The 15147-nt window shown below is 40.9% G+C and overlaps 1 protein-coding gene across 2 annotated transcripts; it reads right to left on the bottom strand.

Moving 5' to 3' along the window:
* Window positions 1-7: 7 nt before the first annotated feature.
* On the bottom strand, window positions 8-14153 carry LOC117579548 (1-acylglycerol-3-phosphate O-acyltransferase Pnpla3). Of its 2 annotated transcripts, XR_004573498.1 has the most exons (8): window positions 13690-14153; window positions 1709-2391; window positions 1478-1644; window positions 1298-1406; window positions 1130-1218; window positions 797-1065; window positions 543-679; window positions 262-384 (listed from the first exon to the last, which is right to left on the bottom strand). XR_004573498.1 is itself a non-coding variant. In XM_034265466.1 (7 exons), exons 1-7 carry the CDS (start codon window positions 13847-13849, stop codon window positions 203-205), a joined length of 1659 nt encoding a protein of 552 aa, XP_034121357.1. In that variant the 5' UTR covers window positions 13850-14150; the 3' UTR covers window positions 8-202. The 2 variants fall into 2 exon arrangements, 1 of the variants encoding a protein (XP_034121357.1); XM_034265466.1 differs by lacking the exon at window positions 543-679 and having other exon boundaries at window positions 8-384; window positions 13690-14150.
* Between the last annotated feature and the right edge of the window lie 994 nt (window positions 14154-15147).

Genomic DNA, 15147 nt, shown 5'->3' with positions numbered 1-15147 from the left:
GGGGGGGGGATACAATGGCAGCATACGCTATGTTAAGTTAGGTACATACGTTGGTCGTACTAAAGCTAGTTTTACAATATAATGGAAACGCTACTAAGGCCTTTCGCTTTGCTACAAGCCGCTTTGGAGATGTTTCGTTACAGTTCATAAGACGAGGGATACTAAAGCTACGTCCGCTGACTCATCGTTCATCGCTCAACTCTCATTCAATTTCTATGTACATGTCGTTGCTTTGCGTAGAGGGTCTAAAACTTTGATCCGCCTCGGGATCACTGAGAACACTAGCATCTGACTCGGCCTCAAAATCCGGTTGTGGAAAGTGTGACGTGTGTGGTTTCGGGGCATCCACATCCACATTTGGCGTCTGAGCATCGATGAAAAAGTCTGCGAAGATGGCGTAAAACATACAAAAATACAATACCTAAAATCACTTTTAAGATATAAACATGCATATGTAAATGTGTGTGGTGTGGTATAATTTTTTTGGAATTTGTTTCGGGATGAGAATCAACATGTATAGACATACAATTTTGATTAGTTACCTGCCACAGATAGACAATTTGTACTCTAAGAATGCTAAATATATACTAGGTGCATGAAAAGTGCGATGACTAGTGCTTGGGTGGAGTGCTTTAAAAGGCTACGTCGTGCAGTTCGGGAGTCGTGGGCATGATTTGTACTGCAAGAAAGTTTTGGTTTGTGTTAAATTTACAAATGATGAATCCCGGATGATTGGATGACATTGTGCGCTATAAAATAGGGGCCATTCCCTCCAATCAATGAATATTCAACCAACCTGATTCGACGCCATTCCACTCGCTGACGACCGTGTTGTGGCTGTGCTGGTGGGGATTCGGATGATCCTCGACTGAGCCCTCGTAGATCTGTAGGTCTGTGGCCAGCTCATCGTGCTCCGTCATATCGTCAAAGTCAAATATCTCGGTTACCTTCACCTTGTTCGTGTTGTTGTCGGTGTAGTAGTAGGCGTAGAGAGCATCGTTGTGCGTGGTCATCTTGAGAACATGCTCAAAGTTATCGACATCGTCCTCCAGGGGAGTGGCACCGCTAAAATGTTCAATCGTCATTTGCAACTAGCTGATCAACGGAAGGTTGTTCTCCATCTAATTACCACTCATCCACAAGAATGGAGACTCTGGGTCCATATAGCCGGTTCGAATGCAGCAGTCCAGTGGCATCAAAGTGCGGCTGATCATACAGCTGCAAAATAATAAAGGCATCGATTGTTGTTTTCTTTATTTGTTCCCCAAGGGAAATGGCTTATCTAGAGCTCACTCACCGTGAATTTATTGAGCAGGCGGATTTGCATGGCGTTATTCAATTGATTAATCAACTCTTCCACCATTTGTCGGGCTTGCTTGGTAAGTTTTGGGGTCAGTGTCGATATTCTGAGAAAAGTTTGATAATTATGTGAGTAGTTTAAAAACAATTCAAAAGTTTGTCCATGCAAGTAACCTACTTGGATATGGTGGCCAGGAAGAAGTCCATAGGCACAGTCGCTGGCAGCGAGAGCAGTTTGATGCCCCGATGCTTGAAGATCCAGTTGGCAAGGCCTTTGTTCGCCTGCTCGATGTAGTCCTGTATCACATCCAAAACCGTTTGTGGCATGTTTGAGCTCAATGCGTCCTGCATATGGTTATATATTCTTAGAAGAGCTCTGTTTACGCAAAATTAGTATAGAGTCACGTACCTTTCTATGCTTTTTGCACTCCCTGCACTCTGGATCGAACTCCTGCGGCTGGGCCACTGTCTCAGAGACGACAAACGTGGACTGTACCGCCACACAGCGACGGCAGTTAATTAGATTGTTGCGATGCAGGAATTGTAAGGCGTCGTCGAATCCCTGCTGGCAGAACTTGCTGAGAAACTCGGGCCGCGGAGGGAACAGAATCCTTACAAATCGATTGATGTTCTGCCTTGAGATCTCGATGCTGGTGTTTGCCCAGTTCAGGTGGAAGAGCTGGGAGCTCTGGTCGCGCGGGCAGATGTCGCTCTCCCCGCAGAAGGGACTGACCGTAATGGTATTCTCATCTAGAATGGGCAGATTATCGGAGAAGGCACCGTCCATGTAGCGAACGCCACGGAAACGTGGAGGCAGAATTCCTGAGAAGCCCGGTATGAAGCAAGCACAGAGCAGGGCCTGTAGCACTTCTTCCCGAGACTCGAACTCAGAGATGATCACATTCTTGCCATCGTACACACGGGTCAGGGAGATGTGCAGCCGACCGTTAACGCGCTTGTGGGCATCGTCGGGCAGATGCTTCTGCAGGCCCTCCAGCAGGCAGGTTTGTATATTGAAGGAAGGACTGAAAGGACCCAGTGAGTAGCGACGAGCCTCGTTCACCACCCGAAAGAAATCCGATGTCATGCTGCCTGCATTAGAACGGGAAGAAGACGCTTTGATTAGAATAAAGTACATACAAATATAAAAATACACGTTGTCGTATTTTGATAGTTTCGCTAATCAGCCTTGTATAATATTTTCTCTTGGATGGGCTTAATCAGGGCTATCAGGAGATCTAGGCACGGAGCCTATGTCTGATAATGCTCTGGGGTTTTGCGTCATTGTGTCATCGAAAAGGTCACAACATAGTGTTCTAGCTTTGCTGCTATTATTGCTGTTGGGTGCTCTACTCGGTTATGATAGGAAATGACGCGCAAGCCTTGAGTGGTTTGGAAGTGTTTGTTTTTGTTCGACCCCCAAGGCACGCAGCAATTAATAAACGCGTTCGCTGATAAGCACGCAACCTCCATATCGTTCATATATGTACATATGTATGTATGTTTGTACACAACTTTCATACCCGGCACTCAGTACTACATCTGTACCTTAGCGGTTTTTTGTAAAATTTTATACATTTTTTCTTCATCTGTCATCTACATCAACACGCTCCTTTAGCTCGACCCCTTCCTTAAGCCACACACTGCAGAGTCATGACAGAGGCAGAGACGAGGCAGAGACGCGGCAGAGACGCGGCAGAGGCAGAGGCCGCACACTACAAGAAGCAGAGTGTAAATGAGAGAATGTGCAAACAACAAATATAAGCTGCGAGACGGGGTGAGTTTAGCCACTGCAAATGAATTTTTTCATTCTGGCTATAATGGTCCAATCGAATCCCAATTTGGTGATCTGATAGATATGGTCCTTCCCTATAGAATGGCGTTTTTATACCCGGTACTCGAAGAATAAATAGGATATATTGTATTTGTGCACAAAGTATGTAACACACAGAAGGAAACGTTTCCGACCCCATAAAGTATATATATCACATTATATCCTCGACTAACTCCCTTCCCTCTTCTTAAATCTCTTACACCTCTCCCGTAGCTAGTTTCTTAGCTATACTTGCTCTAGTTTAGTTGTGTTTAGTTCTAATTTTCCTCGAATATTATCCAAACATCTATCTTTCCTGCATGCTCGCGACCGGTTCGGTTAATCGCGCCGCTCGTCATGCGGCAGCGCCCCTCGGTCGGTTGGGCGGGAGGAGGGCTGCGTTCTGATGGGTTCCGCGCGTAACAGGCTTTGGCTTGGTGTCGCATGGGCCACTCGATGGTGCAGTCATTGCATATCAACGTCCAGAATATATGTTCTTGATCAGCATCAATAGCCGAGTCGATTAAGCCATGTCTGTCTGTCCGTCCTGATGAGCGCATAGTACTCTGAGACTATAAGAGCTAGAGCCACAAAATGTTGCATCCAGACTTTTGTATGCTCACACTGTTACAAGTGTATTTCAAAAATATAATGATATCGCAACAGTCTGAAGGCAATATTCGGTGGCTCTAGCTTTTATAGTCTCTAAGATCCAGGCGGTCAACAAGACGGACGGACGGACGGACACGGCTATTTCGACTCGGCTATTGACGCTGATCAAGAATACGCTTCCTTCTGTGCGTTACATACATCCACTTTTGTGCACAAATATTTTATTTACTCTTCAAGTACCGGGTATAAAAATCTGCTGGAAGGGGTGGGGGTTAGCCCCTGGACATGAATTTCGGCATTCTGGTTCTAATAATGATCCAATTCTGTCCGGAATTGCGTTTTTAGTTTTCTCTTATCTTTCCAATAGTGGATACAGGAGATTTTTGTCTTCACCCAAAATATGGCGACTCTAGCTTCTATAGTTTCTGCGTCAAACAAGACGGTCAGACGGACAGACAGACAGACTAGACTTCGCTATTGATGCTGATCAAGAATCACTACTTCTTAGTGTTGGAAACCACAAATTCATTTCCCTATTAGCTCTTCGAGTACTACGTATAATAATTAGTTTCGCGGTTGGCATGTGCCATGTCCCAATGCCGATAAGAAAACTACTTCCCATGCCCAGCACTTTATAAATATTTTGATTAGATTCGAGGAGAAATGCCAATGAGCATACATATGAAGTGTATGTATGTATGAAGATCTTCGAGGTATTCCATTTATTCCAGAAATTGTCGTAAAGCGAATTAAAATCCTTCCGACAAGAAAACGCTAGTCTTGTCTGTCGAAAATCACTTTAACCTGCACGAGCCTTATATATATCATACATATATATTTTACATACATATACATATACATAAATGTAAGCCCATGTGCATTGGGACTTGACCAGTGGAAACAAACCATAGTTAGTTACGGATTATATGATATAATGCGTCTTATCATTGATTATAAAAGCACTTATGACATTGAACTATCAAGTGGAGCTTGTAATGTGCCGAAGATGGGCGCGTGTCCAAAAGAGCGAAATACATTTCCAGTCCCAGTGCCACCACTCCCCCCCCCCCCCCCCCCCCCCCCCCCCCCCCCCCCCCCCCCCCCCAACCCACCCAGCCATCACCCTTCACACCACACCCATTCCAAAATATCAAATTAGAATGCGCGATATTCTACTTTCCATTGTCAACAACAATAAAGTAGGGAGGTGATTGTCCAGTCTTTCACTGATGAATCTCTAAATAACCGTGCGCCTACCTATGTACATATGCTCTGTATTCGTATACTCGAAGAGTAAATAGGGTATATTGTATTTGAGCACAAAAGTAGATGTATGTACATATGTATGACGTATGTAACGCACAGAAAGAAGCGTATTCTTGATCAGCTCAATAGCCGAGTCAGCACTTTTTATACCCGGTACTCGAAGAGGAAATATGGTATATTGTATTTGTGCGTATAACGGTTGTATGTAACGCACAGAAGAGAACGTTTCCGACCCCATAAAGTATATACATATATTCTTGATCAGCAATAATAGCCGAGTCGATTGAGCCATGTCTGTCTGTCCGTCCGTCTTGTTGAGCGCCTAGATCTCAGAGACCATAAAAGCTAGAGCTACCAAGTTATGCATCCAGACTTCTGTATGCTCACACTGTTACAAGTGTATTTCAAAAATGAGCCCCGCCCCTTCCGCAACAGCAAAAGGGCGAAAACCTCCCAAACCTACAATTTTGAAGATAAAAAAAACTTTAAACGCCATTCCTTAGGGAATGATCATATCTATCAGATCACTAAATTGGGATTCGATTGGACCATTATTATAGCCAGTATGAATAAATTAATTTGCAGTGGCTAAACCCACCCCGTCCCGCAGCTTATTATTTATAATATTATATTTTTATTGTATATTTGTTTTTTGCACATTCTCTCATTCACACTCTGCTTCGCGCAGTGTGCGGCCTCTGCCTCTGCCTCTACCCCGAGTCTGCAGTGTGTGGGTATAGCGAAGGGGGGCAGCTAAAGGAGCGTGTTGGTGTGAGAAGTGTTGTGGATGTAGATGACAGATGAAGAAAAAGTGTGAAATTTGACAAAACACCGCTAAGGTGCAGATGTAGTACTGAGTGCCGGGTATAAAAGTTGTGACGCGTAAGAAGCGTCGCACACGTCCCTTCTCCTTTAAACTATTTTTCAACATTCTCTCTCACTCTGCTTCGTGTAGTGTGTGGCTCTAGGCCATAAAGCAACTATATAAGGAGGCCCCGTCGGTGGCAGAGTTACTCGTTTGCTTGTCGACGCAGAAGGTTGGCTGCGGACGAATTTTTTTTTTGAAATTGTTTCAAAATGTTTATTTTTTCAGAACACAGACTACTATTATGAAGCAAACTATTAAAAATTAAATTATGAAACAATTCTAATTTTTTGTCACATTGCCTTCAAATGATTAATCAGCACACTCCATTGTCGTTGCCCTCACACTTACAGCGAGAGCCCTTTCACTCGCACTTTTCACTCGCACTATTCCATAATTTTTTCCGACGAGACCTCCTTATATAGTTGCTTTATGCTCTAGGCGAGGGGGGCAAGATGTAGAGATGTAGATGTAGACGTATTTAAAATTGTAAAATATAAATATAAATATTAATAAATATAAATCATTTCGTAAAAATTATTACTTGAAATATAATATTATTAGTCAAGCAGATCTAAAATACGTGCGCAAACATATGTACATATATACAAACATGTACATATGTACTATGTACATTTGTCGAGAGCTGGGTCAAGGCTCAATAGCGCTAGAGCCAAGCAGAAAAATTCGATGTTTGTTACTGTAAATTTGGATTTTTTCTTTTACTTTATGGAATACGAACATTAATTAACTAAGAAAAATTAAGACTACCTAAAAATTCCTGAAAACAGACAATTTACAGAGCCTTTGCTAAAGCATGGCCAAGTATCCTTATTTTTGACATGACTGTATGTGCATTATATATGCACTTACATGCATCCATACATACCCATGTACGTGTACAACCGTCAGAGAAATCACTAAACAAACAATTCAGTTGTTTGGCGAAAGTCAAGTGCACAACTGGAGGTTGCACATAACGGGAGATCGAACAGCAAAGAAACGACATAGTGAAGAGAAACGAAACAGAGAGCTATAGCAACAAAAATACAATACAGTTTCTTGGGGGCTCGACTCGAATGGATAATAAAAACAAGTTTTTATCACACGCCTTGTATGCTGAGCGCGAGCGGAACAGATATATGTAAATCTGTACGTACATAGAGATGTACATACATACATCCACGAGATACATATGTACATATGTACAAACACATGCATGCATTTTATGCTGCTTTCCATTGAACGCTGAAGGCAGAAAACTTTCAACAAAAGAGCAGATCAAGAGGGAAGAGCCCCTCTGCTCTGCCAGCTGGAGCGGCACATATCCATAAAACAACTATATAAGGAGGTCTCGTCGGAAAAAATTATGGACTAGTTTTAGTTAGTTATAGTAGCCTGTGTTCTGAAAAAATAAACATTTAAAAAAAATTGAAAAAAAAAATTTTGTCCGCAACCAACCTTCCGCGCCGACAAGCAAACGTGCACTGAGAATTGGGTAACGCAGCGAGTAACTCTGCCACCGACGAGGCCTCCTTATATAGTTTCTTTATGCACATATCACCGTTTTTCTGGTATAACAAACATATGTTAGCCCGACAAGAAGCGCTCTTCTGCTCCGTTCCGACTCCGCGCCAAACATTTCCTCTCTCACTTGTGAAGGCAAAAAAAAGCGAGAAGGGACGTGTGAGACGCTTCTTATGCGTCACAACTTTTATACCCGGCACTCAGTACTACATCTGCACCTTAGCGGTTTTTTGTCAAATTTTAAATATTTTCTTCATCTGTCATCTAAAACACTTCTCACGCCAACACGCTCCTTTTGCTCGCCGCCCTTTTGCGAGCGCGGAAGGGGGCGGAGCTAATTTTTGAAATACACTGGTTTCAGTGTAAGCATACAGCAGTCCGGAGCCAAATTTGGTGGCTTTAGCTCTTATAGTCTCTGAGAACTAGCCGACAAACAAGACGGACGGACGGACAGACAGGGCTCAATCGACTCGGCTATTGATGCTGATCAAGAATATATATACTTTATGGGGTCGGAAAAGTTTCCTTCTGTGCTTTACATACAACCGTTATTCACACAAATACAATATACCCTATTTACTCTTCGAGTACCGGGTATAAAAAGCCTCATCACGTGATATTGCGGTTGTATTGGAAAAGAATTTCTGCTTCTTCCGCTTAACGAAATGTGGGGCATGCAGTCAGAACAAAATTTATGTAAACATTAAGGCACATTTATTTATAAAGAAGGATACAAATTATCTTTATGTCGTGTTGGTCCGGAGCTGCGTTGCGTTGGCTCCGGCGGCAGCGATCGGGTTCCCGTGGCCCGCTCTTGTAGCGGTTGCCGTTGGAAACTAAGTCTTCTACCGAAGATTATGTTGAGAGGGTAACTGCCCTCTATTTCGTTGGCCCTTAAGGCTCAACAATATAATTATATTAATACACGTTTAACGACTCGTGTCGGAGTTGATATTAACGCCCCGTTCATTTATTCTTCCAATTCTAAACTAAAGCTTACTTCTAAACCTAAACCGAAAGTTAGCCGAAGAGCCGGCCGCGCACAAAAGAAATAAGAGCCGCCCGCGCACAAAACAAATGCGTTCGCTGGCACCCAATTAGCCGCCCGCTGCAACGGGATCTACTGCATCGGAGCCCTCAGTATCAGACTGGATAAGTTAGGGCGGCCCATGATAATTCGTAATTCTTATGCACTAAGTTACGGTGGCACATGAACATTCGTGCTTAATTTCTTACTCGTTATTTCTTATGTGTCTCTCTGAAAAAGCATCTGGTATGAACTAGAATTATGGACTTATTGTTCAGACTGTACAAGTTTAATGTTTTCAAACATACGACTCGTGTCGGAGTTGATATTAACGCTCCGTTCATTTATTCGTCCAATTCTAAACTAAAGCTTACTTCTAAACCTAAACCGAAAGTTAGCCGGCTACATATGTATTTAGATACATATGTATGTATGTATAGGCCAGTCCAATCTTGGCAACATATTTTGGACCGGCCTTCTAAAATGCTTCTACTTCCTTCTTCTGGTGTGCAGGGTGGTTTCATAGAGAGGAAGGTACTAAAAACATACATATGTATGTATGTAAGTATCGGTTTTACATCTGCCCTTCAGCTGAATTCACGCGAATGAGACCCATAACCAGCTTGTGTAACGCTATCTCCACGATATGCCGATTAGTTTTTTTTTGCCGCAGAAGGAAACTGTGTCAATCAACAATGATGCTACATGCCTGTTATTCCAAAACCCCATTATGTACATACATACATATGTACATTGGCAAATGATTGTGTGCGAGATCAGCGAAAGATACGCTACTCATAGAGGAACCCACAAAGCCGTATTGAAGTTAACTGATAAGAGGCCAAATATATGTACATATGTATATTATAAAAGCCAGCTGCAAATTAACATACAAACGTACATATGTACAATATAGTTGTGTGTGTAATTATTTGCTTTGTGCTCCAATGTGTTGGACATAGGGAACTAAGCCCATATCAATTGACGTCAAGTGCGGGGCAGGGATGTTTTCATTTTGCTGCATGTATGTACATACATATGTATGAGTATGAGTACATATACAATGATCAATCTAAGCCGAAACAAAGAACTTATTGCGCGACTTGAATTAACATCTGCACTTGACTCATATTGCAAAATGTAACAACATCGAATCAGCCAATAGTATACATTGAATAGTATGAATGCACTTGTATGATATACACTTGCACGTGTATATCTGATACACCCTAATCTTGGACTTTGGGCAACGGCTATCAGGGGACAACAATGGCAGCCCATAATAAATATGACTCCCACATGATAAGAGACCGGTAAAGGTAATTTCTGTAGATAAGCCATGAAGCTTTACATACGAATTCGTATTCATATGTACATTTGTACCGATGATGAATTGCTGTTAATAATTCTCAAATTTCTGATAGCAGGAGAGTAGGAAGCTTGAGGGTCGGCCATTGGCTCTTATTAACTAAATATCAATACAATATGTACATATACCTATTTGTGTTTAGAAGTCCCGCTACAGAAGTCGCCCCTGCTCCCCAGACTGTCTTTGCTCTTGAACCCCAAAGAAAATCCATCAAAACAAGGCGATTTACACCGACTGATAACACCTCGTGGAATAGGCCCAGTCGCTTGGCAGTGTCAATGCAGGGCAACTTAACTATTGCAATGGGAAAATTGAATAACAAAATTAGATTATCTCTACACAAAAGGTACACGAATGACTTCTTCGCGAGCCAAGTGCTCCGGCACTTAGTCGCACTTTCCTGTGTTTTAACGGTTAATAAACAAGGCTATAAGAGCGCAGTTTTGTATGTTGATCGTTTCCTAAAGCAACCTTGACTGGTATCTCCAGGTAACTGCGGAAATTAAAGTGGCTTTTAAAATGAAAGATCCCACTGACCTGTGCGTGTGTCTAATGCATTGCTTTACCTGTTAAATATCACCTGTTGAACACAGGCTGTCGAACTTTCTTGATAGGCGAGACAAAAGTGGTTTCAGAAATAAGCGTCCACAATATCAGGTAGGAGGAGGAAATGTGAAATGAGAGTCCATTGAGAGGAGATCCAAATGTGCAAAAGGGAACAATTCAGAGTGATGCACCATCGACAGCGAGGGGTGATGATCATCCATGGCATCGACAAGAACATTCAAGACGATTGATTATTTTAACGGTCGAACGCTGCTGACGTTATTCCCCGCCGACTACTCTGCCCGACACGATTTTTCCTCAAGGAACCAAATCAACTTTTTCTGAGAGATATGGGGCTTATAATATGGGCTGAAGATATATTTTTTGTTCTATGCCAAAAGTTTTTTATTAGGAATTTTTAAAAACTGCTATTTTTATTTAAACCTCTTGAGCGTTTAAAATAGCACCATGAAAATAGTTTTTTCTTTCAGATATTTTGTTAAAACAATGGTTCTAATGAAGGCTTTTAAAACTATTATATCAAATTTGAGGCTTAATTCAACTTATCCGAGAGAGATGGTATGCTTTGATGGCTTTAGTTGGAAATATTTGGAAGGAAAAGGAATTATTCCGGCATTTGGCCGGCAACAAAAAAAGCAACAATTTCATAAAAGCTCAAAAAACTGAAAATTTAACAGAAGTTTCCACAATTTTCATTACCATAGTTTACTTTAATTGTTTTCAAAGGTTAATAATATGTTTTAAAGCTTTTGGCAGCAAATTCTGAGAGTCCTGTCATAAAATCGAAACTTATTTTCGCGTCTTTCCTGGGGGATTCATCTCCACAAATCTGGCAGAACCCCCAAATGTCACACTTTTTTTTTATTTCGTATTAGCAACATATTCGTTAACTGTTCCCCAAAGATTTTACGGATTTTATGGTTCATATCTGGGGACTTAGCAAGAGAAAACATTCCATAAATGTCACTGTTTTAAAACCCATTAGAGCTCTCTATCTGGTCTGTTTTGGGTCATTTCCCTGATGAAAAGACACAACTCAATGGCATTTTCTATTGCATATAACGCAGCATTATTGTTTTATCATATAATAACAAAGACATGTTGATTCATCATCGATTCCAGCACGGGAACCACCTCCATAATACGAAAGGCATGCACATACCATGATTCTTGTCTCAGCATGATTATTAGATATAAAAATGTGTCAAAGGGTTGTGTTTTTCATTAGGTAGTCGTTTTACATAAGATCTAAAGTTTTGGCAACAAAAAACTTTGGCTTCCTCCGGATCACAGGATCTATATACATATATATTTTGGGCCAACTCCAGTGTTTTTTCTACCTTTTATTTACTTTGCCCCATGTCTTTGCTAAACTGGATTTTTTTCTCAGACTTCGAAAACTTAATTTATATTCTTTTAAGCTAAATCTAGCTTCGCTTTAAGCTCTGTGGCCGGCTTAAAAGGACCCCTCTTGCTCTCAGGAACCAGCATTTCAACCGAAATGGGTATATTGCGCCAGTTCTTTCACGAGTTTCTTGTTGGATACATGTGTTAAAGCAATACGAATTATTTTAGATGAGGAACCTACTATTTTCCTCGCATAAGGATTGATTTCTTCTTTTAGAGTTAATATTTTGATCCTTTGGCTTTTTTCTTCCCTAAAGTGCTCTCGACGACCCAAAACAACTAATATTTTTTAACTATCTGTTTACAAACGACTTAATCTACCGATTATTATATCAACTAAAAACATTATATATTAAAAAGCTGGGAAAAGTAAAAGTTTATATAAAATACAAATTTTGGTGCTATTTTTGTTGCCGTTCAATTTCGCTTCTTTTTGTAAGAGTAAGGTCACCTTTCTCAGATAGAAGACATCGCAACCTACTTTATATTACTTCAAAAATTTGTGTATAGAACCCATTTTTGTAAACAATAAAGACTGTTGTACCACGCGGTGCTATTATTTTCGCCGCAACTGTACATCTACATCACGCTCATTTAGCTCGCCCCCACCCCTAGGGCCACACACTGCCCGAAACAGAGTGTGGAATGAGAGAATGTGCAAAAGATAAGCTGTTGGACATTCTGGCTATAATAATGATCCAATCGAATCCCAATTTGGTGATCTGATAGATATGGTCATTCCCTACGGAATGGTATTTTTAGTTTTCTCTTTTACATTGTGGATACAGCAGATTTTCGCCCTTTGTGGAGGAGGAAGGGAGCGGGGCGAATTTTTGAAATACACTTAACACGCTTCCTTGAAAAAAAAGATCGATTTTGTCGTGTAGTGTTATAACTGGCGACCGCGTGCCAGTGCTCCCTTGGTCAAATGATAAGGCCGTATTCCATTCATACACACATACAAACTTACATATTTACTTATTGCACAAAACCCATGAGTAATACTCCGACATTTGTTTTTGATCTCTTCCCACTAGTTTGTCACCTTTGTTTGATTGACATTTTTATACCCGGTACTCGAAGAATAAATAGGGTATATTGTATTTGTGCACAAAGTATGTAACGTACAGAAGGAAACGTTTCCAACCCCATAAAATATATATATTCTTGATCAGCATCAATAGCCGAGTCGATTGAGCCATGTCTGTCTGTCCGTCCGTCTGTCCGTCCTGATCAGCGCCTAGTACTCAGAGACTATAGCAGCTAGAGCCACCAAATTTTGCATCCACTGTTACAAGTGTATTTCAAAATGAGGTATATCGTTATGGTATAAAGTGTATACCCATTATACAAACGGAGCGTTACACAAATATACGAATACCCACAAATACATTTAAATATATAAAGCAATATCAAGACTTATAAATATCCCATCCCACAGTTGTACATAGACTTTAACAATAACAACACATTCCTAAATAAGTTCCGTTGAACGCGCCTCTCAAACAAAACAAACAGCTCGACCTTCAGCATGTATGTATGTATGTACATACATACATATATGTGACAGCGTACGAATGTAGATTCCATGTGTACACATATATGCGCTTGTTTTGTGTTACCCGCCCCTTTATTTGTTTCGTTGTTGTCGCTCTACAAAAATGCGTTGTCCCTGCCCATGAAACATGTTTTCGTGTGGATTTCAGCTGCGTCGTAGTTTTCATGGCAGAGACGAGCCCCCTCGACAATTTGGAGCACTCACACACAATATTAGGTTCCCGAAGGAACTTCCTTGTGACCCACAAACACGAAACGGGCAATCAAATGACGAGTCACTGAACTGGAGTCAACTGTTCTTTGTTCATAAATATGTACATATATTTGCATTTATGTACATTCATAAGTGCAGGCGGCATAAATCAAAACATAAAACTCACCTAATGGCAAATCACAGAGCAAGCAACATGCTGCCAGGGAACCGGCCGAAGCTCCACCAATTTTCTCTAGCAATAGGTGTGGAGCATACTTCTTGAAGCAGACGGCGACTCCAACGTGGTAGATACCCAAGAATCCGCAACCAGCAAATGATAGATTCATGCTTTGAATACTATGTATGTGCGTATGTATTTCGACTGAGAAAAAGTTGAGGTTTTTTTCTATTGCAAGTTTGTTCGTTCTTGTCTTGCCCTTTCTTCTCGCACTTTCCAATGAAATGTTTGTTTTTTGTCTTTTTCTTGTTTACAATTTTCCTGAGCAGCTGGTTTGCGATTAAATTTCCGAATGTGCAATAGCTCTCGTTGTGTTATTCGTTATGTGTTATGTTATCACTTCTCTTTTTTTTTTATTCAATCACTACAGCGAAAATGGATGTTATCACTTCAATAATAAAATTATTTCTGGCCCGCACTTGCGATGTTTCTGTGTGTCTTCCCGTTATTTGTATTGTCGATTCCAGCTGACCGCGGATTTATCGATTAAATATACCGTCTGACCCTCAAAAATATACCAAAATATACGTTCTCATTTTTTATATATACCGTAAGTAACCAAATCCAACACAAAACGGGTTACTCACTTTTGATATTCCTTTTAAAATTATCACCTAACGGCAGGTATCCAGCATCGCCGAAAAAAAATGCCTGCCAAACTTCAAATAAAAAATAAACCGAACCCTACATTTTTTTTTTTAATGTTGTGACTAGCTCAGCATCATAGCACTAACCAAATATTATAGTGGACTATCAGAACTAACCAACTAGTATAGTAGATTGTTAATTTGAGCCAAGCGAAACATCACCTCAGAATGTGCGTCGCGAAGTCCCAGGCATCTGCCAACGTCGCAGCTACAAGTATTAGTGCGTGTAGAACGCACAGCTAGAAGTCCCAGCTACAAGTGTATTAGTGCATAGCACGCAGCTAGCAGTCCCAGCTACATTTGTATAAATGCGTGTAGCCAAATATTTTTTAGCGCTTTAAACCGGTTCTGTCTTGATTCACACGGAGACTGCAAGTAATGTACGTGTTGGTGCGCTGACTTTCTGAACTGCGATGGAACGAAAATTCGTTTTGATGATTTGATTTTGTTTTCGGGGCTTGGCGTATGAACCTGACCTGCCACAACATGTGCTGAATGAGGGGTGGGGGTTGGTGGACGGACCCTTGGGGGTTGGAAAAAATAAATATACCAATAAAAGTCGTTATTGTAATTGTATGCTGTAATTTTTGTATATGCAGATTTTATACTGCTTTATTCAAAATTGTATGCATATATTATGGAAACGCCTTCGCTGCTCGACTTCGTTGCTGACGTCTTATCAACATTGTTACCAAATCCAGATAAATATAAAAACATATATATGTATATATGCATATATGTAAACACATGTATGTAGATA

The sequence above is a fragment of the Drosophila guanche genome, unplaced genomic scaffold (assembly GCF_900245975.1).
Source record: "Drosophila guanche unplaced genomic scaffold, DGUA_6, whole genome shotgun sequence".
Lineage (NCBI taxonomy): Eukaryota > Metazoa > Arthropoda > Insecta > Diptera > Drosophilidae > Drosophila > Drosophila guanche.
Note: the sequence above shows the minus strand (reverse complement) of the source record. Positions and strands in the feature narration are given on the sequence as shown.